Source organism: Mobula birostris, chromosome 26, assembly GCF_030028105.1.
Source record: "Mobula birostris isolate sMobBir1 chromosome 26, sMobBir1.hap1, whole genome shotgun sequence".
Taxonomy (NCBI): domain Eukaryota; kingdom Metazoa; phylum Chordata; class Chondrichthyes; order Myliobatiformes; family Myliobatidae; genus Mobula; species Mobula birostris.
This window is the reverse complement of record NC_092395.1, coordinates 31659921-31687172: the sequence shown is the minus strand read 5'-3', so window position 1 is coordinate 31687172 and position 27252 is coordinate 31659921. Positions and strand designations below refer to the sequence as shown.

Sequence of the window (27252 nt, the reverse complement as noted above, 5' to 3'; positions counted from 1 at the left end):
CAGGGTTTGGGGTGGTAATACCAGCAAAAGAAATTGGAATCAGCAGAAGAACATCTAATAAGTTAGGGGTGTTTACAGTGGAGATGCTGGCAGTGTTGGTTGCGTTGCAATGGGTGCAGAAAGCCAGACAAGCCAAAGCATTGATATGTTCAGATTCATCCTCAGTTCTAGCAAGTTTAAGGTCTTTTCACATAAACAGTCGGCAAGGTGTACTTTATGAAGTCCTTCAGTTAGTTACAAGAATTGCAAATCAGGGAGGTCAGGTAAAATTTCTATGGGTTCCAGCACATGTAGGGGTGAAGGGGAATGAGAGGGTGGATGAGTTGGCAAAGAGGGCATTAAAGAAAGAAAATGTGGAAATGCACATTAGTATCAGTAAAGCAGAGGTTAAGTGTGTAATCTGGGAAAAAGTCAACCGAATGTGGCAAGAAAGATGGGACAGGGAGGGGAAAGGGAGGCATTTATATCAAATACAAAAGAGTGTTGCAGTTACTAGGGTAGGTAATGGAAACAGCAGAGAGGAAATTGTGTGGACTAGGTTAAGGCTGGGGCATTGTGCATTAAACAAAACATTGAAAATGATAGGGAAACGCCAGACAGGGTTGTGTGAGGAATGTCAGGAAGAGGAGTCAGTAGAACATGTAGTTTTGTGTTGCAGGAAGTATGGGATACAGAGAGAGATGATGAGAAATAAATTAAGGGAGTTGGGGACGCAGGAATTCACATTAAAAGGGTTGCTGGGCATGGGTGAGAGAGCACGTCCGGGTATTTTTAGCGTTTTTAAGGGGTACAGGGGTTTTTTATAGAATATGACGAATAAACAGGAATAGGATACTAGGATGGTCAAAGATGGGAGGGTGAAGTGTAGGTTTGTGTGTGTGTGTGTGATTGGGTGAAGGGATTTAGAATGTACGTCTAGTGCACATTCTGGAGCAGGGGGTGGCGGTAATGTACCATTAAGCTGGATGCCAACCGCCGTAAAACAAGATACAGACAGACCTGGAATAAGGAATAATGGACTGGATCGTGAACCGGAATACGGGCTTCACGGAGCGGACCATGACAACACCCCACTTCTGATATGAGAGCTCTAACTGGTTGTGGGTCAGCAGGAGGTGGGTTGAAATGTTGGAATGAGCGTTTCCGCAGTCAGTTTCCCTGAAGATTTGAAGTTCGTTCAGTTCTGACACTCTGAGAAGGAGGAGCTCATTCTGACTCTCTGATCTACACAGATGTGAACTGGGGCTCATCCACACAGGCCATGACTTACCTGAAGGCCTTGCAGCACTCCCTGTCCCTGTATGGAGTCGAAGACCACATAAAGAACTTCAGGTAAACACATCTATTAAGGGAGCATCTGGAGGAATGAGCTTGCTCACATCTCTCAGGTATATCTTGTTACCGTGTTAATCAAAGTGCAGAATTACCAGGGCTGGTGAACTTGGCCCCTCCTGTTTCCACTCTGCTTTAAAGTTGGTTTTAGTTCATCCCTGAAGTCATACAACTTTATGTTGTACAGCCAGTGGAGCCGCTGCCTCACATCTCCATTGACCCAGGTTCATCGGGACCTCAAGTGATGCCTGTGTGAGTTTAGTCATTGTTACCTGTGATGTAGGTTTTCCCGTGGTGCTCGTTTCCTCTCATATCCCAAAGATATGGTGCTGGGTCAGTTAATTTGATGCTGTAACTTACCGCTGGTGAGTATGTGAGTGGTAGTATCTGTAAGGTGTTATGGGGTTTGTGTAAGACCAATGTACATGGGCTGGTGATGCTCAGCACAGACTCAGTGGGCTGAAGGGCCGATTTTCGTGCTGTTTAAAATAGAATAGCATCATTGGATATAATGTTAAGCAGAACTGCAAGATCTTACAGCCATGTTGTCTGTCAACTTTTACTGAGCTCTGCTTTCTTCCTGCAGATTTTGTACCTTTTTTCTTCCGGTTCTTTCCAGCTTTCCTTTGGTCTTGGCTTCATTCACCACATGGAAGCACTTTCCTTCCTCCAGTGCCCTGTATTTGCCAGAGGTCATTTCTCCTTCTCGCAGTGAACCCCTACCACTGACTGCCCACCCAGAGAAAGTTGTGCTTACTCTTCATCAAAAAGTCTATCACGTATTTTCCTTTTTCATCCAGTGGGAATGGCATCTGCAGCTCAAGTTTCTCTTTTCAAATGCAGTTTCCAACGCAGACGTTATTCTGGTGAATCTCCACTGGGCACTCACTGGATTGGAGCTCGTTTCTAAAACGGGGCTTGAAATTGCAGACTAATTGCTGCAACTTCACTTTAACATTCTATTCTGCTGTTCACAGAAGCAAACTTATTCACCTTCTGTGGCTTCATCTACCTTCCCTTTACGTTCATGGGATCTATTTGAACCTTTGGGTCTCTGTTCATTGACATATTTCGTAATGCCTAATAATGCAATTACTAAAATAATTATCTGCATATGAAATGACCATGTAACCAACATATTTTACTTTTATGCAAAATACCTCTTTTTATTGAATTAATCCTTATCAATTTGAATTCATTTCTTTTCACCCACAAAATCCATTGCTCCATGTTGATAAGCTGCAGGCTGGTGAGTCACGGAGGTCATTCACCTCTCTGCAGGATTTCCTCTCTGCTTCTCTCCCCATAGATGCTGTCTGACCTGCTGAGGATTTAAAAACAAAATCCCCTTTCTTTTTAAAAACAATGCTTTCCACTCTTGAAGTGCTGTATTGTGGAGAATTTTGGTTTTCTTTGCTAAGAAAGAATAAATTTACCAGAGATGGGAATCAGCAAGGAACAGACTGATTCCTGGGATTGTGAAACTTGGAAGTTTGAGAGGAATGTCTAATTGAAGCTCATAAAGTTCTGTCTGTGCTCAACAAACTAGAAGAAGTTGACTTTGAGTAGATAAGGTACAATGAGGTTAAAAAAGAAGTTGATGAGTCTGTGATACAGGAGTGCTTCTTGGATGCTGTTTTCTGCCCCCACCTGGTTTCAGAGTACAGTAGACGTAGAATCTAAAGTTAAGTGAATTGCTCTGAGATGGACATCTCCATGCCTTTTGCCAACCCAGGCCACAGTGTCTTGTCCTGACCGGACCACCATCATCACGCCCAGCCCTGGTGGACATCACACATGCTTTCACACGAAATGTTGGCCTCATGATCTGTGGACATGTTCATATGGTATGTGTAAACTTTCCTACCCCTCATTTACCACAACACCCATTTAGTACCATATATATTGAAAAACTATGGCGTGCTGAAGCAAGGATTTGATACAGTTCTTTCACCCAGTAGGAATCCCAGAGGCAGGCACTGAAGGAAATACCTGGGAATCAGGTGAAATACCAGAGGTGGTTGGCACAATACAAGAAGAAGGGATTTTATTCTGCAGTGTATGCTGGAGACCTTCGGCAGGGTGCACTGTGTCTGCTCCAGGTAACCAAACTCTCCAACTCTTCAAAAATAAAAGCAGAAAATGCTGGGGACTTCCAAAAGCTCAAGAAGTATCTGACAAGGGGTCTTTGATCTGAAACTCTAATTTTGCATCTGCCTGCCCTTTTAAATATTTCAAGCATTTTCTTTTTTTATTTCCGATTACTTGTATTTAAAGTATTTTTGATTTTTGCACTTCCACTTTTCCATGTTAATATCCTCAGATGCTTTAGCTCCTTATTATGACTCTTACATCCTGCTTAAACCTTTCTATTCCCACCCTGAGCCATATTGCATACCTTTGTACACTAACTTAACACCTAGCTTAACACACAATACCATCTCAAATTCTCCACTCTCCACTCCTCACTATAGATTTGCTACTTTGAAGAGTAGGTTTCCCGAGTGCTTACTGAACTTGGGCACTTCAGCTTTGTATGTGCCCTGAGAATAGGCACTGATAAGATGTACAACAGTAAAAGATGTTACAGTAAGCCTGCTTCTGTCTTTCTTCAGCACTCTCGTATGTCCCAGGGACACTTTCCAATAGCAGTCACTGGAAATCTGTATGGTTTCCTGATACAAAAGTACAGATGCTAATCACTAAAGTCTTTCCATAGTTTTGCTGTATCAGGAATGGACCAAACATGCTTTCTGGCTTAGCACTGGACTGTGTGGAATCATTTATCTGTAGAAGGTTGGAGCGCCCATGATGATTGCGTCTTCTACAGTTGGCAGTTGCAAAGATTATGGGGAGTGGAAGACAGGGACAAAATGACCTATGATTGTATCATTGGAGCTGGATCTATTCTCTGTTCCACAGGCCGTGGGCCTTGGCAGGATGAGACCTAATACTCTGGTCCTAGGCTTCAAAACAAATTGGACCTTGACCAGCATTAAAGAAGTGGACTGTTACATCAACATTATCCAGTGAGTACTGTCAGTCACTGAGATTAATCTCAAATATTTGTCTCCTGTAACCCTTCCCAACAGAGAGACCCTAACAGAATATCAAACAGCTGCCCGTTCAGTGAATCTGATAACTGAATGCAGAGTCAGTCAGTGAAACCGATGGATCACAATGATGGGAAAATGCAAGAGGAGCAATTGAGAATAACTTGTGTACAGTGAGAAACCAATCAATGTTGGCAAACAGGCCTTCCTGGAGAGCGGGTTCATGAGCCACAGGGTGATGCTCACCAATTCCTGCTTTGAATTCTGAGTCATGCGGATTTTATAAACACAAGGAGATGGAGATCTGCACTCGGTTTATCAGCCAACTGCCCACACTGCACACATGCATTTAATGCACTACACTGCCTTCTCACTTTTTAAAAAAAGAATAATTTACAACTAGACACTATTTTCAGATTTAACTATTCACAAGTTTTGAGTCACTTCCATCTTCTCAGAACTTCTGTCATTGATGTTGTGAGCAGCCCTTGGCCTGAAGGTGATTAAAATCAAAGCCTCAGTTCGAAAGAATCTTGTGTTGCTCCTGTGAATACATTTTATGATAACATTATTTCATTGAAATAAAGAAAGTGCTTTTATTTACCCCGTGGTACTGCTTGTAGTTTTAAGTGACATTATTCTCTTCCTCAGTGACGCCTTTGACTTTCAGTATGGAGTAGTGATTGTTAGGCTTCCAGGAGGACTGGATATCTCTCAGTCTCTGGAGCAAGGTAACAACAGAATACTGGATGCCTTGGGTGAACAATGTAGTCTTTGGGGTAACTGCAAGTCTGTGTCTTTGCTATTGCTTTGCTCACACTTGAGTGCTGGTAGCAGGTGCACTTTATTTTTGCCGGTGGGTGGCGGGGGATTGTTGCTCGCTGTCGTTTACGTGCGGGAGGGAGGGGGAGCTGGGGAGGGGGCGCTTTGGGTTCTAATATTTAACTGTCATTCATTCTTTGGGGCACTCCTCTGTTTTTCGTGGATGGTTGCGAAGAAAAAACATTTCAGGATGTATATTGTATACATTTCTCTGACACTAAATTATACCTTTGAAGGTGGTGGTTCTTGGGAACCAGAACAACAGGCACCCAAGGGCTAAAGGTCATACTGAAAATCTAGGAGAATAGAAAACCAGATGAGTAAGAAAGAGCGACAAAATGCAGGCAGAGGTAATTGCAGGATGTAACGGGATCTGTGACTGTTGTGCCAGGATATTCGTGCCTGAGGCTCCTGTGTATCATTGTAGGGAGGTACTTGCGGAGGAGTATTGATGGCTCTCATTGTATGGGGGTATTTATAGGTGATGACTAGCATCCCTCATTATATAGGGGTATTTGTGGGGGGTGCACTTATTCCTCTCATTCTTGGGGCTGGAGTGTGATATTTGTGGGGGCGTGGGGGTGAAGTGTTCTCTGTTGAGAGATGTATTGATGGAAATGGACTCTGTTCCTTTACTAAGTTTATCTCTATGTCGGATATAAGCAATAGTTGGAACTCCCTATAAAACATTATCAGTGACGTGATGAGTAAGTTCAGTTTAAAACTGGAAGCTTCTTAAAGTATCAATGGATTTGAAATGAAGTAACCTTAGCAACACACATACAATGCCAGAGGAACTCAGCAGGCCAGGCAGCATTAATGGAAAGAGCAAGCAGTCGACATTTCAGTCTGAGACCCTTCACCAGGACTGGAGAGGAGGGGGAAATGCTCCTTTCCAGTCCTGACGAAGGGGCTCGACCCAGAAGTGTTGACTGTTTACTTTTTCTCGTAGATGCTGCCTGGCCTGCTGAGTTCCTCCAGCATTTTGTGTGCATTGCTTTGGATTTCCAGCATCTGCAGATTTTCTCATGTTTGTGAAGCAACCTTAAGTTCTTTGTCTTTGGAAACATTTGTGTCTTTTAAGAAGTTGTTAATAAAAATAAACTTGGGTTTATTAAAAGAGCCTCTAATTCCTTTATACCACATGTGAGAATTGGGTTTCAGGTCTCCCTGTGTGGTAAAGGGAATTTCATGGTAGATCTGAATTTTTTTCTCTTTCCATAGTTGCTGTGTTCTTTTTCATTCTCATACTCCTAGTCTGCCGCTCTGGAAGATGGGGTTGGGGTGAAAGGAGGAATACTGTTAATTAAAGAGGACACACTTTAAGTCCACAATTGCAATTCCAACACTAATCTTTCAATTACAGTGAATGAAATTGCAATACCTTACCATTTACTTTATGCTTGCGGAGTGGGTTGTAAACTGTTAACATGAACTTTGCTACACATTATCGTTTTGTTTTTCATTCTTAGAAAATCAGAAGGAAGCGGAATCTATGAATAGACCTCAGGCACAGCCACTCTTCAGCCCAGGTACCAAAGAACAAAAAATGTTTTCCTGAAGTCATGTTGATATTCTCAAATACTCTCAAAGTATGTGAGTTATGAGAAAATATAAGTAGTTTTAAAAGTTTATAAACCTAATTAGTGATGAGAAAACACCACTTTCTAATCGGAAAGGATTACTGTTGGCTTTAACTGTCTCTTCCTGCTTCCTCTGCTGGGTATCATCACCATCCCTTTCTCATTCTCTTTAAGCACTGTACCCAGCAGATACTGTGCTGTGTGTGCAGATATTGTGTGGTACAAGCTGTATCTGGGAAATCCTCACTGTAAGTAGTGGCTGGTGTTTGGAGAAAGGATAGAGGTAATCCACCATCGAGCCTGTACATGCCTTTATGAAGATAATTATTAGTCCAGCATCTCCTCAACAGTTCCAAGATTAGAAATGGACCAGGGAATGAGCGAGCTCATGGTGATTTAACTTGGACTTTATTTCATCTGGGGCTTGTTGATGGGGTAAATCAACTTCTATTGAACCGTGGTTTCACTTGCATGAGGAAAATCTGCAGATGCTGGAAATCCAAAGCAACACACACACAATGCTGGAGGAACTCAGTAGGCTGGGCAGCATCCATGGAAAAGGGTAAACAATTGACATTCGGGCCAAGACCCTTCATCGGGACTGATGATTGATCTTGTCTGAAAAATCGACTGTTTACTCTTTTCCATAAATGCTGCCTGGCCTGCTGTGTTCCTCCAGCATTTTGTATGTGTTGTCTAGGCTTCACTTGACCTGGGGAAACTTCCACTGGCTCTGATAATAGCAGTCCTCCCAAACAGCACTAAGGTGATTTCATCCAATTTAATTTTTCATTCTGTTTCAACCATTTTCAAAGCCAGATTTGAAAAAAAAAGAGATCAATGGTGTTTTAAATCAAATGTTTTTGTGTATTTAACTTTCACACTCTCAGCTCATTAGGATTGCTGTGGGATAGATTTTTATATTAGACCAAACTCCAGGTTGTCTGTACACATCCGTTAGATTATGCCGAGTGTCCCCAGTGTCAAACTGGCAGCAAGTAGGGAACTCACTGCAGGAAGCCGAGGGTTTGTTTGACTGCCTTTAGCTTAGCCTGTGTATGTCAGTGTGAGTCGACAGGACATTGGAAGTATGATGTAATCCCTCCCTTTACCTTCTCATGACAGAAACTGAACTTCAGTACTTCAAAAGTCACCCTCAAACTTTACCAGGGATTGAAACAGTATTTCAAAAGAAACAGGGCAAAGGAATCATTGACGTTTGGTGGCTTTTTGATGACGGAGGTAAGATTTAATGTACACATGATATCTTTTGATAAGTCCCTCCTAAATTCAATTTTTTTTTGCCATGAATTTAGAAGGTTGTCACTTGTACATCGAAACATACAGTGAAATGCATTGTTTTGCGTTAGTGACCAATGCAGTCCAAAGATTGGGCTGGGTGGAGGCCACACTTTCAGCTCCAATGTAGTATGCCCTTGACTCACTAACCCCGACCGTACGTCTTTGGAATGTGGGAGAAAACCAGAGAACCCGCAGGAAGCCCATGCAGTCATGGGGAGAATATACAAACTCCTTACAGACAGCAGTGGAATCGAACCCCAATCAGAGATGCTGTAAATTGATTGCACTAAGCACTAGTCTACTGTGCCACGGTGCTGTGGTTTGGAGCTGACTGAAGCTCCTGGTACAAAAAAGCCAAAATGGAAGGCATCGTTTAAGGGACTAAAACATAAGATGCTGGAGGAACTCAACACGTCAAACAGCAGCAGTTGGAGAGGAATGGACAGTCAACTTTTCGGGTGGAGACCAGTGTGGTTTGAGTTTAAAGAAAGGAGATGAACTTGGAGGATGGATATAGAGGTAATCCAGCACTAAACCTGCTGGCACCAGTCCAGGCGAAGGGTCTTGATGAAAACAACGACTGTCTATTTACTTCCACAGATGCTCCCTGACTTGCAGATCTCCTCCAGTATCTTGTATGTTATTCCAGATTCTGCACTGTCTTGCTATATGGGACTGATGGGGAGTTTTTTTTTAACTAGGTGAGAAGGGAAAAAAAACACTTAATAGTTATTCCACTTAGTTTATTCATGTTAAAATGCCCTCACCACTGTCGCTATTCCGATTCACACTTCAGAACTTTCCACACAATGGTCAAAATGAAATGTTGTTTCCATCTCTACTGAAATGTGACACAGTCTCTGACTACTGGGTCTCCAGTTGGTCCTCTCAGTGGTATAGTTCCTTCACTCTCAGAATATCAGGTCCTTCTCTACTTGAGAGTCTGGGCAATTTGACCTTGGATGTACTGGGGAAATGTTCACGTGTACACTGAGGCATTGCTTCTTTTGTTAATATTGTTATCTTTATCATTTAGGTCTGACCCTGCTTATCCCATACCTCATGAACATGAAAAAGCAGTGGAACGACTGCAGAATCAGGGTACTTACAGCTGGCAATATCCACACCATTGATGATGACAAGAGAAGGTTAGAATATGTGTGCAGTGCCTTTGCATTGTTCATTGACTTCCCTCGTACACTGACTTTTTTACAATTGACACCAATGTGTCAAATGGATGTAGCATGGAACTTTCAACCAAAAGACGTAGAAGCAGAATTAGGCCATTTGGCCCATCAGATCGGCTGCATCGCGGCTGATTTATTTTCCCTCTCAACCCCATACTCCTGCCTTTTCCCTGTAACCTTTGACACCCTTATTGATCAAGAAGCTATCAACCTCCACTTTAAATATACCCCATGGCTTGGCTTCCATGACTGTCTGTGGCAATGAATTCCCCAGATTCACCACCCTCTGGTTAAAGAAATTCCTCCTTATTTCTATTCTAAAGGGTTGTCCTATTCTGAGGCTGTGTCCTTTGATTCTAGACTCCCCCATCATCGGAAACATCCTTTCCATGTCCACTCTGTCTGGGCCTTTCAATATTCAATAGGTTTCAATGATATGCATCCTTATTCTTCTAAACTCCAGCGAGTACGTTTAGAAAGTAATCTGAGTCTTTATTCCTTCAATGAAAGTGCATGACCATACACTTCGCTACACCATATTCCAGCTGCCACTTCCTTGCCCATTCTCCTCATCTGTCTAAGACCTTCTGCAGACTCATCGCTTCCTCAACACTACCTGCACCTCCACCTGTAATTGCATCATTCACAGACTTAGCCAAAAGGTCTTCAATTATGTCATCCGGATCCTTAACATAGAACATGAAAATTAGTGGCCCCAACACTGACCCCGCAAACACCACTAGCTACTGGCAGCCAATGACAAAAGCCCCCTTTATTCCCACTCTTTGCCTTCTGGCAGTCAGCTAATCTTCTGTTCATGCTAACACACACAAAATGCTGGAGGAACTTAACAACTCAGGCAGCATCTATGGACAGGAATAAACAGTTGACATTTCAGGCCGAGACCCTTCGTCAGGACTCGGCTCAAAATTTGTATCTTTCTTGGAATACCATGGACTCGTCACTTGTTCAATATCCTCAAGTGTGGCATCTTGTCGAGAACCTTCTGAAATTCCAGGTAAACAACATTCACTGACACTCCTTTGTCTAGCCTGCTTGCTACTTCCTCAAAGAATTCCCACAGATTTGCCAGGCAAGATTTCCCCTTAAGGAGACCATGCTGACTTTAGCCTATTTCATCACGTGCCACCAAGTACCCTGAGACCTCATCTTTAATAATGGGACTCTAACATCTTGCCAACCACTGAAGTTAAACTAACTGGCCTATAATTTCCTGTCTTTTGCTTCTTAAAGAGTGGAGAAACATTCACAATTTTCTACTCCTCCGGAGCTATTCCAGAATCTAGTAATTCTTGAAAGGTCACTACCAATGCTTCCACAACTCTTTAGCTACCTCCGTCAGACCCTGTTATGTGGTCTCTGGGCCAGGTGAGTTATCTACCTTCAGTCCTTTCACCGTTCCAAGCACCCTCTCCTTAGCAATAGCAACTGAACACATTGCTGCCCCCTGATACTCTTGAATTTCTGGCCTGCTGCTGGTGTCTTTCACACTGAGGACTGAGGCAAGACACTTCATTAATCTATTTGCTCCCATTGCTCTCTCTCCAGTGTCATTTTGGTAGGAAGGATTGCATTCTGAGAACCAACAGCAAAAGAAAGGTAAAGTAACCCCTGCTGGATTGGAGTGAGATGTTCAATCATTACATCTTACACAGATGTACAAAGAGTTAACATATGAGGACCATTTAATGACTCTGGACCTGACTTCGCTGGAGTTTAGAAGAATGGGGGGTGGGGGTGGGGAATCTCACTGAGACCTATCAAATATCGAAAGGCCCAGTGGGTGTCTCCTATAGTGGGTGAGTCTCAGACCAGAGGTCACAGCCTCAGAATAGAGGGATGTCCATTTAGAGCAGAGATGAAGAAGAGTTTTTTTAAAGACAGAGGATGGTGAGTCTGTGGAATTCAATGCCCTCGACTGCCGTGAAGTTCAAGTTATTGTGTATATTTAAAGTGGAGCTTGAATAGTTCTGGGTTAGTCAGACGTCAAAGGTTATGGGGAGAAGGCAGGAGAATGGGGTTGAGAGGGATAATAAATGAGACCCGATGGGCCCAGTAGCCTAATTAAACATAAAACGTAAAGTAGTATAGCACAGGAACAGGCCATTCAGTCCACAACTTTGTGTCGAACCAGCTAAAAAGAAAATCAAAAACACCCAAACACTAATCCCTCCCACCTACACCATGTCCATATCCCTCCATCTTTCTTGCATCCCTGTGCCTATCCAAACATCTCTTAAAAGCCTCCAATGTATTTGCCATTGCCACCATGCCGGGCAGTGCATTCCAGGCATCCACGACTCCCTGAGTAAAAAACTTGCCCCTCACATTCCACTTGAACCTACCCCCTCTCTCCTTCAATGCATGACCTCTGGTACTAGATATTTCAACCCCGAGAAACAGATACTCCCTGTCTGTTCTATCTATGCCTCTCATGATTTAATAAACCTCTATTAGGTCTCCCCTCAGCTCCCGGCACTCCAGAGAAATCCACTCAAGTTTATCTAGCCTGTCATGATAGCACATGCCCTCTAAACCAGGCAGCATCCTGGTGAGCCTCTTCTGCACCCTGTCTAAAGCCTCAACACCCTTGCTATAATGGGTGACCAGAACTGTATGCAATAATCCAGATGTGACCTAACCAGAGTTTTATAAAGTTGTAACATAATCTCCTGACTTTTGAACTCAATGCCTCGACTAATAAAAACATTCCATAAGCCTTCTTAATCACTTTATCAACGTGTGTAGCCTCTTTCTGCTCCTATGTCTTAGGGTCCTATCATTCCTCCAGATTTACCAGTCTGTGCCCCACCCAGGCAATGTTGGTCAAGGTTCAGTTATTATCAAAGTTTGTATATGATATACAACCTTGAAATCAGTTGCCATAAAACAAAGAAACCCAATTAGAACCCATTAATAAAGAAAACCGTCTAACACCCAATTTGCAGATAAAAACCCGAGTTGTGCAAACAATAAAAGTAAGCAAATAACATTCAGAACTTTTGCTTCATCAACTTGGTTGAGTTTTTTGACTGGGTGACGAGAGGGATTGATGAGGGTAGGGCAGTGGATGTTGTCTACATGGATCTTAGTAAGGTGCTTGACAAAGTCCCTCATGGGAGGCTAATCCAGAAGATTAAGACACATGGAATCTGTGGAGAATTGGCTATTTGGATCCAGAACTGGCTTGTACATAGAAGACAGGGGGCAGTGGTTGAAGGGACATATTCATGCCAGAGGTGTGTAATTAGTGGAGTTCCACAGGGATATGTATTGGGACCTCTAAATTTGTGGATGATACCAAGATTGATGGAGTTGTGGATGTTGTAGAAGACTGGCAAAGAATACAGCATGATATAAATCAGTTGCAGCTATGACCATTAGAGATGGGAGCAGAATTAGGCCATCTGGCCCATCAAGTCTACTCTGCAACTTCATCATGGCTGATCCATTTTTCCTCTCAGCCCCAGTCTCCTGCCTTCTCCCTGTATCCTTTCATGCCCTGACCAATCAAGAATCTATCAACCTCTGCCTTCAGTATATGTAAAGACTTGGCCTCCATAGCTGCCTGTGGCAATAAATTCCACAGATTTACCACTCTCTAGCAAAAGAAATTGCTCCTCATCTCCATTCTAAAAGGACACCCCTCTATTCTGAGGCTGTGTCCTCTGATCTTAGACTCTCCCACCATAGGAAACATCCTCTCCACATCCACTCTGTCAAGACCTTTCACCATTTGATAGGTTTCAATAAGGTCACCCCTCATTTTTGTGACCTCCTTTGAACCCTCTCTAGTTTCAACACATCCTTTCTAAGGGGCCCAAAACTACTCACAATACTCCAGGTGAGGTCTCTCCAGTGCTTTATAAAGTCTCAACATTACATCCTTGCTTTTATATTCTAGTCTTCTTGAAATGAATGCTAACACTGCATTTGGCTTCCTCACCACAGACTCAACCTGCAAATTAACCTTTAGGGAATCCTGCACAAGGACTCCCAAGTCCCTTTGCCCCTCAGTTTATTTTTGCATTTTTTCCCAATTTCAAAAATAGTCAACCTGTTCATTTATTCTACTAAAGTGCATGACCATACACTTCCCAACACTGTATTCTATCTGCCACCTCTTTGCCCATTTTCCTAATCTGTCTAAGTCCTTCTGTAGCTTCTCTAGTTCCTCAAAACTACCTGCCCCTCAACCTATTTTGTATCTTCTGCAAAATTTGCAACAAAGCCATCAATTCTTTTTTTTTTTCTTTTTTTTATTTGGATAAGGAATTCACAAATGTCATGTACTTTTTTCACACATATAACCTTTTCCATTTTTTTATATGTATAAAACTACAATTATTTATACATTCTTAAGTACACATTGTGATGATATAAAAGGAAAATAAACATTTAAATAGATAATTATGTACTGTGGTAAATCTAACCTATTAGGCTAAGTAATGGAATTAGTTGTTAAGAAAAATGGTAATAATAGTTTCCATATAACCCTTCTGGACCATTTCCACTGGTCCAAAATGTTGTATATAAGCCTATGTATCAAGCATTGTAGGTGTTTATATCCTAATTTGTTCATGCTTGCTCCTGCCCGCAGACATAATTATCCAATCCCTATGTACTTATTTACTTAATTTTTTCATTTTTTTTATCCCTTTCCCAAATCTTTCCCTTTACTTGTGTTAATTCTCTATTTTCCAAAAGAAAAAAAAACAAACATTTAGACTAGGGGTGCTTACGTTAGCAATATTACTGTGTTGATGAGAAGAGCAGTGTAAATCATTAGGAGAGTCATCTAAAGTCTACTCGCATTGGGGTTATATATTCAATCCATTTATTCCAGATTTGATAAAATTTTTCTTTTTGAGTTCTCAGGGAGTAAGTCAACTTTTCCATTTTAAATATTTCCAAGATAATTTCGTACCAATCTTCTAATGTAGGTGGTATTGGATTTAGCCATTTTCTAGTGATTGATTTCTTACTTGCCGCTAAGAGGGCCTGCAGCAACTTTATATCTTCCTTCTGTTCAAGAAACAATACATGCCCCAAATAGAGCATCTCAAAGTTCAGAGGTATCTGGGACCTAAGTACCTTAACTAATGTTCTATGAATACCTTCCCAAAATAGACTTAATTTAGGGCAATCCCAAAAAATATAAAAATGATTTGCCTCCTTGGAGCCGCACCTTCTCCAACACATCACATTTGTATCTTTATATTTTTCCTGATATGGGGTCTTGAAGTATCTTGTAATGTTTTTCCAACAATGTTCTCTCCAAGTCAAAGAATTAGTCGAGGACCATTGAAAGCTGTAGATTTTCTCCCAAGCCTCCTCTGAAAGTACCAACCCCGCTTCTTTCTCCCACTTCTCTTTAATATACAGTGTATTTACATTTTTAGCATGGGAGAGTGCATTATATAATCGAGAAACTGATTTACTAGGTATTGAACTGCAAGCTGAATTCAGAATCTCGAAAAATTCTAGTTCTACTGTTGATAGGTCTGTATATCTACAACTCTGGTTAACATAGTTTCGTACTTGAAGGTACCTAAAAAAAAGTCATTATGTTCTAGGCCACGTTTGTCCTGCAGGATTTGGAAACTTTGTAATACTCTTTTATCTATAAATGAGAGGTAGGTTGTAAGACCTTTCTTTATCCATAGCTCAAATCTTTTATCTCCTCTGTTGGGAAGGAATTCGGTATCATATGCACACCATCTAAAGAGTTTTAACATGTTATTAATTCCACATGAATTAACCACCTTCTGCCATACTTTTAATGTAAAATTTATCCAAGCGTTTTTAAATTTTTCCAACTGGGCCATCAATCCTTTGTCAGCTATTGAGGCCTGAAGAGGAAAACTGTCAACTAATCCAAATTCTATTCCCTTCCATCTAGCCTTATATTCCCTATTACACCAATATAACAGAGGGATTATCTGTGAGGCATAAAAATAATTTCTCAGGCAAGGAAGAACCATACCTCCTCCTTCCTTCCCTAACTGTAAGGTGTTATATCGAATTCTAGGTTTCTTTCCTTGCCAAATGAAGCGGGAAATCCATTTGTCCCATTCCCTGAATTGATTATCATCCACCTCCACCGGTAAAATACGGAAAAGATACAATAACCGAGGAAGAATATTCATTTTTATAGTATTTATCCTTGAATTTAAACTTAAAAAGGGGATAAGATTCCATCTATGCATATCTGCTTTTATCTCTGAGATTAATGGCCCATAATTTACCTGTGACAGTGTTGAAAGATCCTTCGGCAGGGTTATTCCTAAATATTTTAATGATTTAGCTTCCCACTTAAGATCGTATGTATCCTGCAATTTTTTGGATGGTGTATAATTTAGGGACATAACCTGCATTTTCTTTACATTTATTTTATAACCTGATATTTTCCCAAAGTCATCCAACAGAGTAAACAATCCTATAAATGATTTTTCTGGTTCACTCAGATAGACCAAAACATCATCTGCGAATAACGCCACTTTCTGTTCAATCCCTGCCACCTTGATACCTTTTACGATTTCGCTCTGTCTTATTAGTTGGGCAAGCGGTTCAATATATAGCGCAAAAAGGAGAGGAGAAATTGAGCATCCCTGTTTAGTGCCTCTCTCTAAGATGAAGGAGTCAGAGAGGTCCCCATTTATCTTAATTCGGGCTGTAGGGCTGTCATATAGAGTCTGAATTACTTTAATAAACTTTTCTTGAAAGCCGAATCTTCCTAACACTCTGTATAAGAATGCCCAACTAACCGAATCAAAAGCTTTCTCAGCATCCAATCCTACTACCATTGTCTCTGTCTCGTTCTTATTAACCTGTTCTAATATGTGCAGAGTTCTCCTTATGTTGTCCTGTGTTTGTCTTTGTTGAATAAATCCAGTCTGGTCTAAGTGGATTAGGCCAGGTAAAAGCTTTTCCAATCTGCGCGCTAATATAGATGTAAATAGTTTGTAATCTTAGTTAAGGACACTAATTGGCCGATAATTGCCACATTCTAGTTTATCTTTACCCTCTTTAGGAATAACTGAAATAATGGCTTCTCTCCAGGAAGGTGGAGTTTCTCCTCCCTGCAAGATCCAATTAAAGATGTTAGGTAGTAATGGGGCTAACTGTGTCTTCAGGGACTTGTACCACTTTGAGGTAAACCCATCAGAACCCGGGGACTTTCCAGCCTTTAACCTAGAGATGGCCACGTTCAGTTCTTTGACAGTTACTGGTTCTAATAAACTTTCATTTTGTAAATCTGTAAGTTTAGGTAGATCTAAAAAATTCAATACACTGTCTATATAGGGCTCACTGGGGGCCCGGGGTTGGGAGTACAGCTCTCGATAATATGTTTCAAAACTCTCTTGAATTTTCCCTATTGTACTCTCCACAAGCTTTGTCTTTGGATTCTTTATTTTATGAATTGTATTGTCTGCTTGTTGTTTTTGTAATTTATATGCTAATAATCTAGCTGATTTACCTCCTACTTCATAATTCTTTTGTCTCAGGTAAAGAAAATTTCTTTGAGTTTCCAACGTATAAATATCGTCAATTTCACTTTGCAATTTCCTAATTTCCTGTTTTCGATTTGAATTACTTTTGTTGCTATCTACAACTTGAAGTTGTTTTAATTTTCCTTGAAGGTCTGCTAATTTTTGTGAAAGCCATCAATTCCATCATCCAAATCATTAACATATAATATAATCAATCCCAACATAGACCCTCGTGCAACAACACTAGTCACCAGCAGCCAACCAGAAAGGGCTCCCTTTATTCTCATTCTTTGCCTCCTGTCGGTCAACCACTGCCTTATCCATGCTAGAATCTTCCCTATAATACCATAGGCTCATATCTTGTTAAACAGCCTCATGTGGGGCACCTTGTCAAAGGCCTTCTGAGAGTTCAAATACACAACATCAACAGATTCTCTTTTGTCTATCCTGTTTGTTATTTCTTCAAAGAATTCCAACAGATTTGTCAGGCAAGATTTTCCCCTCGAAGAAACCATGTTGACTATGGCCTATTTTATCATGTGTCTCCAAGAACCCCAAAACTATATCCTCATCAATCGACTCTATCATCTTCCCAACCACTGAGGTTAGACTAACTGGCCTATAATTTCCTTTCTTCTGCATCTCTCCCTTCTTAAAGAGTGGAGTGACACTCCATCTGTGATCTTCCAGTCTTGCAGAACCATTCCAGAATCTAGTGATTCTTGAAAAATCATTAATAATGCCTCCACAATCTCTTCAGCCACCTCTTTCAGAACCCTGGGGGGTGGGGGGAGGCAGGTGAGTACACCATCTGGTCCAGGTGACTTACCTACCTTCAGACCTTTCAATTTCCAAGAACCTTTTCCTAGTAATGGTAACTTCACCCACTTCATGACCCCTGACACCTGGAGCTTCCACAGTGAAGAATGGATGAAAAATACTTATTCAGTTCATCCACCATTTCCTTGTGCCCCCTTAATACTTCTCCAGCATCGTTTTCCAGTGGTCCGATATCCACTCTCCCCTCTCTTTTGCACTTTATGTATCTGAAGAAACTTCTGGTATCTTCTTTGATATTATTGGCTAGCTTACTTTCATATTTCATCTTTACCTTCTCAATGACTTTTTTAGTTGCCTTCTGCTGGTTTTTGAAAGCTTTCCAATCCGATAACTTCCCACTAATATTTGCTCTATTATATGCCCTCCCTTTGGCTTTGACTTCTTTCCTTAGCCACAGTTGTGTCATCTTCCCTTTTGAATACTTCTTCCTCTTTGGAGTATATATATCCTTTGCCTTCTGAATTGCTTACAGAAATTCCAGCCATTGCTGTTCTATCATCACCCTTGCCAATGTTGTTTTCCAATCGATTCTGGCCAACTCCTCTCTCATGCCCTGTCATTCCCTTTACTCCACTGATTCATGTGACTTCAGCTTCTCCTTCTCTAAATTCAGGGTGAATTCAATCGTACTATGATCACTTTCCCCTAAGGGTTCTTTTACCTTACGTTCTCTAATCATTCTGGTTCATTTTCCAACACCCAATCCAGAATAGCTGACCCTTAGTAAGCTCAGCCACCAGCTGGTCTCAAAAGCCATCTGATAGGCATTCTAGAAATTCCCCCTCTTGGAATCCAGCACCAACTTGATTTTCCCCCAATGTACTTGCATATTGAAAACCCCCATGACTATTCTAACATTGCCCTTTTGGCATGCATTTTCTATCTCCCATTGTAACTTATAAACCACATCCTTACTACTGGTTGGGGGCCTGAAGATCCCTTCAGGATCTTTTTACCCTTGCAGTTCCTTAGCTCTATCCACAATGATTCAACACCTTCTGCCCCTATGTCACCTCTTTCTAATGATTTAATTTCATATCATATGGACAGAGGAATGGCAGATGATGTTCAACCCCCAGATAAATGTGAGGTGTTGTACCTCGGTAGGGCAAATGCAAAGGCAAGGTCCTTAACAGTGTTACTGAGCAGAGAGATCTTGGGATCAAAGTCGGTGGCTCCTTGAAAATGGCTACACAGGTCGATAAGGTGGTTAAGAAGGCTTATGGAATGCTTGCTTTTATTAGTTGAGGTGTTGAATTCAAAAGTCAAGAGGTTATGCTGCAACTTTATAAAATACCTGGAGTGTTGCATACAATTCAGGTTGCTACACTATTGAAAGGATGTTAAGGCTTTGGAGGGGGTGTAGAAGAGGTTTGTCAGGATGCTGCCTGGATTAGAGGACATGTGCTGTCACGAAAGGCTCAATAAACTTGTTTTTTCTCTCTCTGGAGCGTCAGAGGCTGAAAGGAGGTCTGATAGAAGTTTACAAGATTATGAGAGGCATGGTTCGGACAGGGAGTATCTGCTTCCCAGGGTTGAAATGACTAGTACCAGAGGGCATGCATTGAAGGAGAGAAGGGGTAGGTTCAAGTGGGATATGAGGGGTACATTTTTTACTTAGAATTGTGGATGCCTGGAACGCGTTGCTTCATCTGATGGCAGTGGCAAATACATTAGAGGCTTTTAAGAGACGTCTGGATAGGCACATGGATGTAAGGAAGATGGAGGGATATGGACAATGGTGTAGGTAGGAGGGATTAGTGTTTGGGTGTTTTTGATTTTCTTTTTAGCTGGTTCGACACAAAGTTGTGGGCAGAATGGCCTGTTCCTGTGCTGTACTCTTCTATGTTCACAAAAGTGAGTCCACAACTACGAAGCCAGCCATCACTGCAGCCGATCCAGGAGCCCATTAGTTGCAGGCCACAGCCGTGAGGTCAAGTAGTAAAGATAGAGGACAGCCTCAACTATTTCAATTGCTTCATTTTGAAAGAGTTAATGCTTTTTAAAAAAGTGGGCATGTTTCTTTGATAACCCGACTTCAAGCTTGGATAATACATAATGTTTCAACATTCCTTGACGGTTTGGTCATCTTTTGCATTTTGGGGTTCTTTGGGCTTGGAATGATCTGCCCTTAGTGTGGTAGCCACATCCAGAAATTCAAACACCCAAATCAGGATAGCTTCAGATACATGAAGAATCAGGAAACTGGGAATGGAACTGTTTCCCCTGGGATGCAATGTTCTGATTATGTAACATAAACACGTACATGTGTTGCACTCTCTGCTCCTCACGTGCAATTCTATATTTTTCCCAGCGTAGAATAGTAGGTATATATCACTCTCTCGTTTGTGATCTTTTGGGGAATTTCTAACTCTTTGGTTTATCATGGAGTCAAAAAGCCATGATGGTGCCACTGACCTACAGAAACACTCAACTTGGAGGCAAGATCATTGACAAGGTCGCCGCACCATTGAAACTCCTTACTGGTTGTGGGTTGATCTCTCTAAATACCATTGCAAGCAGAATTGGATTTTATACGTAACCCATAATAACACGTTACGGTGGCACGGTCTGTGTCTTTTTGTCAATGCCTGGAGACATTTGAGAGATGTGCCTTGAGCTACTTCTGATCAGCACTTTGTCACAGGATGGCAACGTTACTCAACAAATTTCGCATTGGCTTTTCGGACATTGTGATCGTTGCGAACATAAACAGTAAACCTGGCGCCAGGAGGTAAGTGGGCTGTGTGGTCTGGGGAGGGGCAGTGAGAGGGTAAGGGTTTGGGATAAAGGTCTGTGGAGGGAGGAAAAGGAGTGGTGCAGTGAGAGGGAATTGAGCAGTGCGAAGGTAATAGGGGGGGCAATGGAAGGGTGAGTTATAAGTACTGCTGAAATGGGGGATCAGGAAAGGGCAGTGGAGGGAGGCAAATGTGTGTGAGGGAAGTGTGTGGTGCAATGTGGGTGGAGAATGGGGTGGTGCAGTCGGAAAGGGGCAGATTGCATGGAGTAAAGAATGCTGGTGGGGTTAGAGGGGATGCATTTGTGTTAGGAAGGTGGGTGGTACAATGTGACTGGGGGGCAATGCGTGGAGGATGGTAATTCATGAGGAGGTGGGGTTAAGATGCAGGATGAGGACAGGGTACCATGGGTGTGGGGTGGGACTCTTAACTTCTCTGGCTTCTCTTTTGTTGGCCACTGCTTCCTTTCTCAGTCTCAAAGCCTTTGATGAGCTGATCAAGCCATACAGGCTCCGTAATGAAGACTTGAACGGGGAGACAGCAAGAAAAACGGGTGCGGCATGGAAAATATTGGACCAGGACCTGGAAATGTTCACGGAGAAGGTCTGAGCTCAGATTGTCATGTGATGATTTATGATTTTCAAATGCTACCTTTCTCCCAATCACGACCCCACTGCTGATTTTTGAATTCTAGACGCAGCGTCAGATACGACTGAATGAGCTGCTGCAGGAACATTCCAGCTCTGCCAACCTCATAGTGATGTAAGTCCTGAGACCTCAGCTCCCTCACTCCTGTGACAAAATAGGAGAAATGTGCTCTCTTTGAGAGGTTTGAGGGGCCAGGTGCAACTGAGATGCAATTCATGCACAATTCATTTTCCTTCCCCAGTTCTGTGCAGTTGAGATTTTGTTCTTTGTACAAATTTTGTACCTGAGATGTGGGGCAAATCATCAGCTTGAGTGGTTAAAGGCAGGAACAAGCTGGAGATTGGTTAGTCCAACGTCAGTGGTGGGGAATATGCCACCAGCTATTATCCAAGGTGTGATAACAGGATACTCAGAGAAAATGGGATTAGATTAACATGGATTTCTAGAAGGAAATCATTTAGACAAGAACTACTTGATCTTCTTGCAACACACACAACATGCTGGAAGAACTCATCAGGTTAGGCAGGTGAGGAGTAAAAAATCAGTGTTCTAGGGTGATGAACGGACTCGGCCCGAAGCGTTGACACTTTACTTCTTTCCATAGACGTCTGCCTGACCTGCTGAGTTCCTCCAGCATTTTGTGTCTGTAACTCTGTGTTTCCAGCATCTGCAGATTCTCGTGTGTCCTTGACTTTCTTGCAGGTGTAACTAGTGGAATAGATTAGGGAGCATCAGTAAATGCAGTTTACTTAAATTTTTGCCAAGCATGTGATAAGTTCCCACTTATAAGGTTAGTTTAAAAATGAAAATGAATGGTGTTGGCATGGATTGAAATCAGACAGGTGGCAGGTGGTGACTGATGGTTGGGCCTCGGGTATTTGTAACATACATTGATGATTTGGATGTAATATTTTGAAGTTTACCAATAACAATATAATGGATGATTTTATGAGGAGGATGAAAACAGACTTGACTGATGCAGACTGAGAGAATGTGTGAAAACATGGCATATGCAGGATAACATAGATAGATGACAAGTTATCTTTTTGGTAGGAGAAAGCTGCTTGCTATTTAAATGGTGTTAGACAGGGAAGTATTGATGTAGAAATAGACTTAAAACAAACCTGCAGATGCGAAAAACAGTTAATACAGTAAATGTTACGTTGGCTGTCAAGCTAAGATTTGAATACACAATCTCAGCCCAAAGGTACAGGGTTCTGATGACACTACACGTAGAACATTGTGTGTAGTATTTTTCTTTGCTTATGAAAGTATACACTTGCTATAGAACAAGTGTGTTTTCCATATGAGGAGAGATTAAGACAGTTAGGTTTAATATTCACTTCAGTTTAGAAAAATGAGGAGGAATCTAATTGAAACAGGGATATGTGGAAGATGATTTTTTCTGGTTGGGGTGTCTAGAGTAAGCTGTCAGAGTTTCATGCTCCTTAAATTTGGGCCTGAGGTGAGAAGAAATGTCTTCATTCAAACAGCTGCAATCCTATGGAACTTATCCCAAAGGCCAGTAAGATGATGTTTCTGAATGGTAAAGGTACCAAGGGGGTTGAGGAAACCATGGGAGTAATAGATGGCAGCTACCATTATAGGCCTGCTCTTGATCCTAATGTCTATGTCTCCTGCTTGTTATTAAAGTATGTACTTCATTAGGTTCAATACCACCCTGAACGCCTTTCTCTTTTCCTCAGGAGCTTGCCCATTGCACGTAAAGGGTCGGTGTCCAATGCACTCTACATGGCCTGGCTGGAAATCCTTTCTCGGAATTTGCCCCCAGTGCTTCTCATCCGTGGTAACCACCAAAGTGTCCTCACCTTCTACTCCTAACGTGGTCTTCGCAGGGCCTTTATAGAGAGCCTGAATATGTTATAGATAGCTCTGGCACAAGGCAATGTGATAGGAAAACCTCATGTAATAAAGGAGAATCAAATTACTATAGGAGGTTTGTAATCTAGTATGTCAGTGCTGGGGTAGTGGAAATTTGCTGTGCTTGGTTCTGTTTGATGTTGTAGATTTATATTGATTCTTGCCTAGAGTGTGAGAACCTATGCTATCATTGTGAGAACGGATGATGAGATCCTGTTCTGATACTACTAAGGATGGTGGAAGACTGAGGCACAACTACACTCATCAGAATAAGCCCAGCCTTCACACATTAGTATTTCACTATTAACTGTTTCTAGTTACTCTTCAAAAGTACTACCTGTGTGTTGAGGAGTATTCCACACACTCCGTAGAAGGGCCAGTGTGACCTCTGAGCGACTTTTTGTTGGGTTGATGATAACTGTAATGGTCTTGTGAAGAGTTGTAACTGTCATTTAGAAAAGAACAGGTTAATCAAAGCATATCAGCGTGGATTTATAAGAGAAGTTGTGTCTGAAATTTTTGAGGAGATAACAAGGAAGCTCAATGGAGGTACCCATTGGGTGTAATCTACATGGATCGCAGCAAAGCATTCGACAAAGTTCCTCATGGAAGGTAGGTCAGAAAGATAAAACCCCAAGGGATCCAACTGAGAATGACAAGTTGGAGTTAAAATTGATTCATTGGCAAAAAGCGAAGGGTAATTGTTGATGGTTGCTTTGGTGATTGGCAGCCACCAATCGAATTGTGTCCCAGTTTCACTTACATGACCCAATACTCAGTCACCATCAAGTTGACTAGCCAACTGATCCAGTGCTATGTATCTTGTTTTGGGAGTCTTACATTTAATTACAGTCAGCCCTCCGTATCTGCGGGGGATTGGTTCCGGGAGCCCCCGCAGATACCACAATTCGCGGATGCTCAAGTTCCTTATATAAAGGCCTAAGAGAGCTCATAAGGATGTTACGAAAACTGAAAATAGCATTCAGCGTTTGTTCTGCAGCGAGCCGGTATAGAGGCAGCGTGCACCTTGAGCAGCGAGAGTGCTTTATCTCGATTTATTTTGTGCATCAGTTAGCAAGATGTGTCCTAAGGTATCAGAAAAGCCTAAGATGGCTCGTAAGGGTGTTATGCTTAGCGTAAAACTGGACATAATTAAGCGCTTCAATAGTGGTGAACGAAATAAAGACATTGTGCATGCGTTGAACTTGCCTGTGTCCACCATTCGTACTACTTACATGCAGAGAAAGAATCTTGAAAGCTGCCCATGTTACTATTGGTTCTGCTAGTAGCATATCATTCCTGCTTTTACTATATGTTAGTGTTAGTTTAGGTTTTATGTGTTATTTGGTATGAGTTGGTGGGTTATTTTTTTGGTTCGGCTTACAAAAGGTTTCATAAGAATGCTGTACTTTCGGATAGCGGGGGATACTTGTACAGTATTTTCGATCCATGGTTGATTGAATCCGCGGATACGGAGGGCCGACTGTATATATTGGACTTCACTGAATGGCCAAGTTTTGATAATACAGAAATGACTGTATGCTTAACAGTGATGAAGATAAATAGACTGCAGGGAGATGACAACAAACTGGCCTGTTGGGAAGGAGAGTGGAAAATACAATTCAATCTAGGTTGCATTAGTATATTTAAATAAATGGTAGATATTAGAAACAAAGGAAACTGAGTTCATGGTTGTAGGTTCATGGAGATATCTGAATAGATGAAGGTAGATATAAAATATAAGGAATCACGTCATGCCTGTTCCCTATAAAGCACTAGTTAGGCTCGAGCTGAAGTTCTATATACAGTTCAGGCCGCCATATGACAGAAGGATATGAAAGTACTAGAGTGGTTATAGGTGAGATTTACAAGTTGAAAGACTTGAGTCAAGAAGAATGATTTGTTCAGTTGGGATTGCTTTCTTTGGAATGGAAGAGGTTGCAGAAAGATAAATTTTACCGTTTTGTAATTGGTCTGAACAAGGTAAGCTCAAAGCACCTGTTTCTTTTAGCAGAGAGGTCAGTAACAAAGGGATATGGATTTAAATTATTGATCCAAAGGGTTAGAGGAATATTATCGTTAAATGAATGGTGGGGACCTGGAACTCTCTGTCTGGAAGAGCCAAAATCTCTGGAAAAAGCACCAAGAGTGAGTGAACTTTTGACTGGAATGCTCACAAGAAGCAAAATATCCTCCATTGTGCCTTAAATTTTCTGATTCTGTGATAAAATTAGGGGTGATTCCTGTTATAAAACTATTTGCACCTTAAGTATGGAATGATTTTGTAAGTCTGACTGAATGGGAAAAAGTTATGCATAAACTCTCATCAGTTTAAGAAAAACACTTGAATGAATGAGTCTCGATGAATACAGGGATCTAGATCAAAAACTTTGTCTTGTGCTTGCACAAGAAGTCACTACTTCAGCTGCCATGGACCTGCTGTGTCAGTAACCTCTGCACTTTAATTGGCTTGAGTGCTTTGCAAAATCAGGCTAATCCAACATGTCTTTTGTTACATCCACAAGCTGCGAGCTACATGTAACTTTCAGGACCTGGATGAGTTAATTTTTCATTAATGGACGGACTGAGTGGTTGTTGCTTCTCTTCAAGTTGTTCCCTAATTTCTAGCTTCAGTTCAATGGTTCTTGATCCGTGGCTATTTTGCAAGGAGGTGAACAAACAAATAAGAAGACCTCCTCCTTACTTGGGAGAAAGTGGCCTTTAGGGTCAGGTACGATGTTTTGGGAGTGATTACTCCACTCTCCTTCCCATTGCTGCGAACACACTTGGGGATTCCTAGATGGGAAGCCTAGGTGCCCACTTGAGGCTTTCTGAGACTAAGTTCAGATTGGATTGGTATGATGTGCAAAATAACACATTGACTTATCCCACAAATAATTAGGATTATTGTTGGTGAACTGTTAGAATTTTCATGGGTAAGTTGTATTCCACAACCCAACCTCCAAAGTTAAGCTGGAGAAACGAATCGTTTTTAAATTCTGTCCATTCTCTGTGCTTTTATTTTAATTGAATATCTGACTCCGCAGAAAAGAACCTTAAATTGAATCCAGAGGTGTTTGTGTCTTGCACACCACCTGCAGCTGATGTGCTCCATTGTCATCAGATTTTATTCACTTGCAGATGATTTAAGGCAAACTTGCCGACAGATGGCTCCTAATTTTTGAAAGTCAATGCTGACTGCAATTAATTCCTGTCAGCAATAATGGGAAATGTTTAACATGAGGCTCTTCCTATTTTAACCAGGATGCACTAAATCTTTTAAAGACAAAATTAGTGTTGGGTTTGTGGTACCGTGGATCATGTTTGCTGTAGCATTGAGTATTTTATTGTCTATAATTTGCATTATGCCCTAATTTTCACTAGATGAGCTAGACGACGAACCAGTAAGCTCATGTTATCATTTCTGATACCGGCCTTTAATTCCAAAAAAAAGTCCTGGAGCTGAAGGAAAGATGTACCAGATGTTGATTCTTCTTCTAGTTGTGTTTCTTGTTGTACATTTATTCTATGACTTTACGAGCATAGTGAAGATGTTGACTTCAATAGAGAATAAAAGTTGTATTCGATGATGTTTGGCTGCTTATTTTCTGAATGAGAGAGGGGTCTGGTGGGAGCTAAGTAAAATGCTGAAGTGGTTTATAGTTTACCATACAATCTCAATGTGCTTCATTCACTCCTCAGCCCATAAGAAGCTTGGTGTCAATAGCATTCTGGTAATGGCATTAAAATTAGCTCAATGCCTCCAGCCCAGTCTGAGCTATCATTTTGATCATTATTCAATGATCCCCATGGATTATGACTACTGAGTGAGGAAACAATCAGACTTAACTATCGTGGCCAAAAATTTGAGAGTGCTGTACAGGTTCAAGGAATATCATGCACTTGTGGAATAAAAAGTCATCAGCTTCCATGAGGAAGGGAGAAGACTTTTAAGCTTTTTGCAAAATCCTTCACTAGAAGTTGCAACACCACGTGTTACAGTTACACAAATTACTTAAGTTGGCTGCCTTTGTGCAATGTCAGGTTAAACCTTTTAGCAGAATGCTGAAATAATTTAACCATATTTTAAATATAACGGCAAGGTCATATAAACCCTGTATTTAGATCTTTTGGTTTTTAAGATGTGGACCTGCTGTTATTTAATGCTCATCCATGAATTACCTGCCAACTGAGAGGTTTTCCAAGCTATTTCAAATGCAGTTACTCAATGGTAGTCAGCTGGGAAGGGTCTGATCCTGAGGAACCCATCACTAAAAGATAATCAGCTCCAGCTTCCTTATACAAACTACCCATTTTCAATTCTGAATAGTATCTTTACATGTCTTAGATCT

The 27252-nt window shown here is 41.4% G+C and overlaps 1 protein-coding gene across 1 annotated transcript in view; it reads left to right on the top strand.

The window, feature by feature from the left end:
• LOC140187999 (solute carrier family 12 member 2-like) overlaps positions 1 to 22861 on the top strand; it is an 81586-nt gene extending 58725 nt beyond the window's left edge. Inside the window, exons 15-26 of the mRNA XM_072243867.1 lie at positions 1233 to 1332; positions 3068 to 3179; positions 3294 to 3434; positions 4255 to 4361; positions 5037 to 5116; positions 6680 to 6739; positions 7916 to 8032; positions 9129 to 9240; positions 20281 to 20367; positions 20845 to 20974; positions 21066 to 21133; positions 22726 to 22861. Of these exons, the coding sequence (XP_072099968.1) occupies positions 1233 to 1332; positions 3068 to 3179; positions 3294 to 3434; positions 4255 to 4361; positions 5037 to 5116; positions 6680 to 6739; positions 7916 to 8032; positions 9129 to 9240; positions 20281 to 20367; positions 20845 to 20974; positions 21066 to 21133; positions 22726 to 22861 (1250 nt within the window). The remainder of the gene's footprint in view (positions 1 to 1232; positions 1333 to 3067; positions 3180 to 3293; positions 3435 to 4254; positions 4362 to 5036; positions 5117 to 6679; positions 6740 to 7915; positions 8033 to 9128; positions 9241 to 20280; positions 20368 to 20844; positions 20975 to 21065; positions 21134 to 22725) is intronic.
• Positions 22862 to 27252: the final 4391 nt, after the last annotated feature.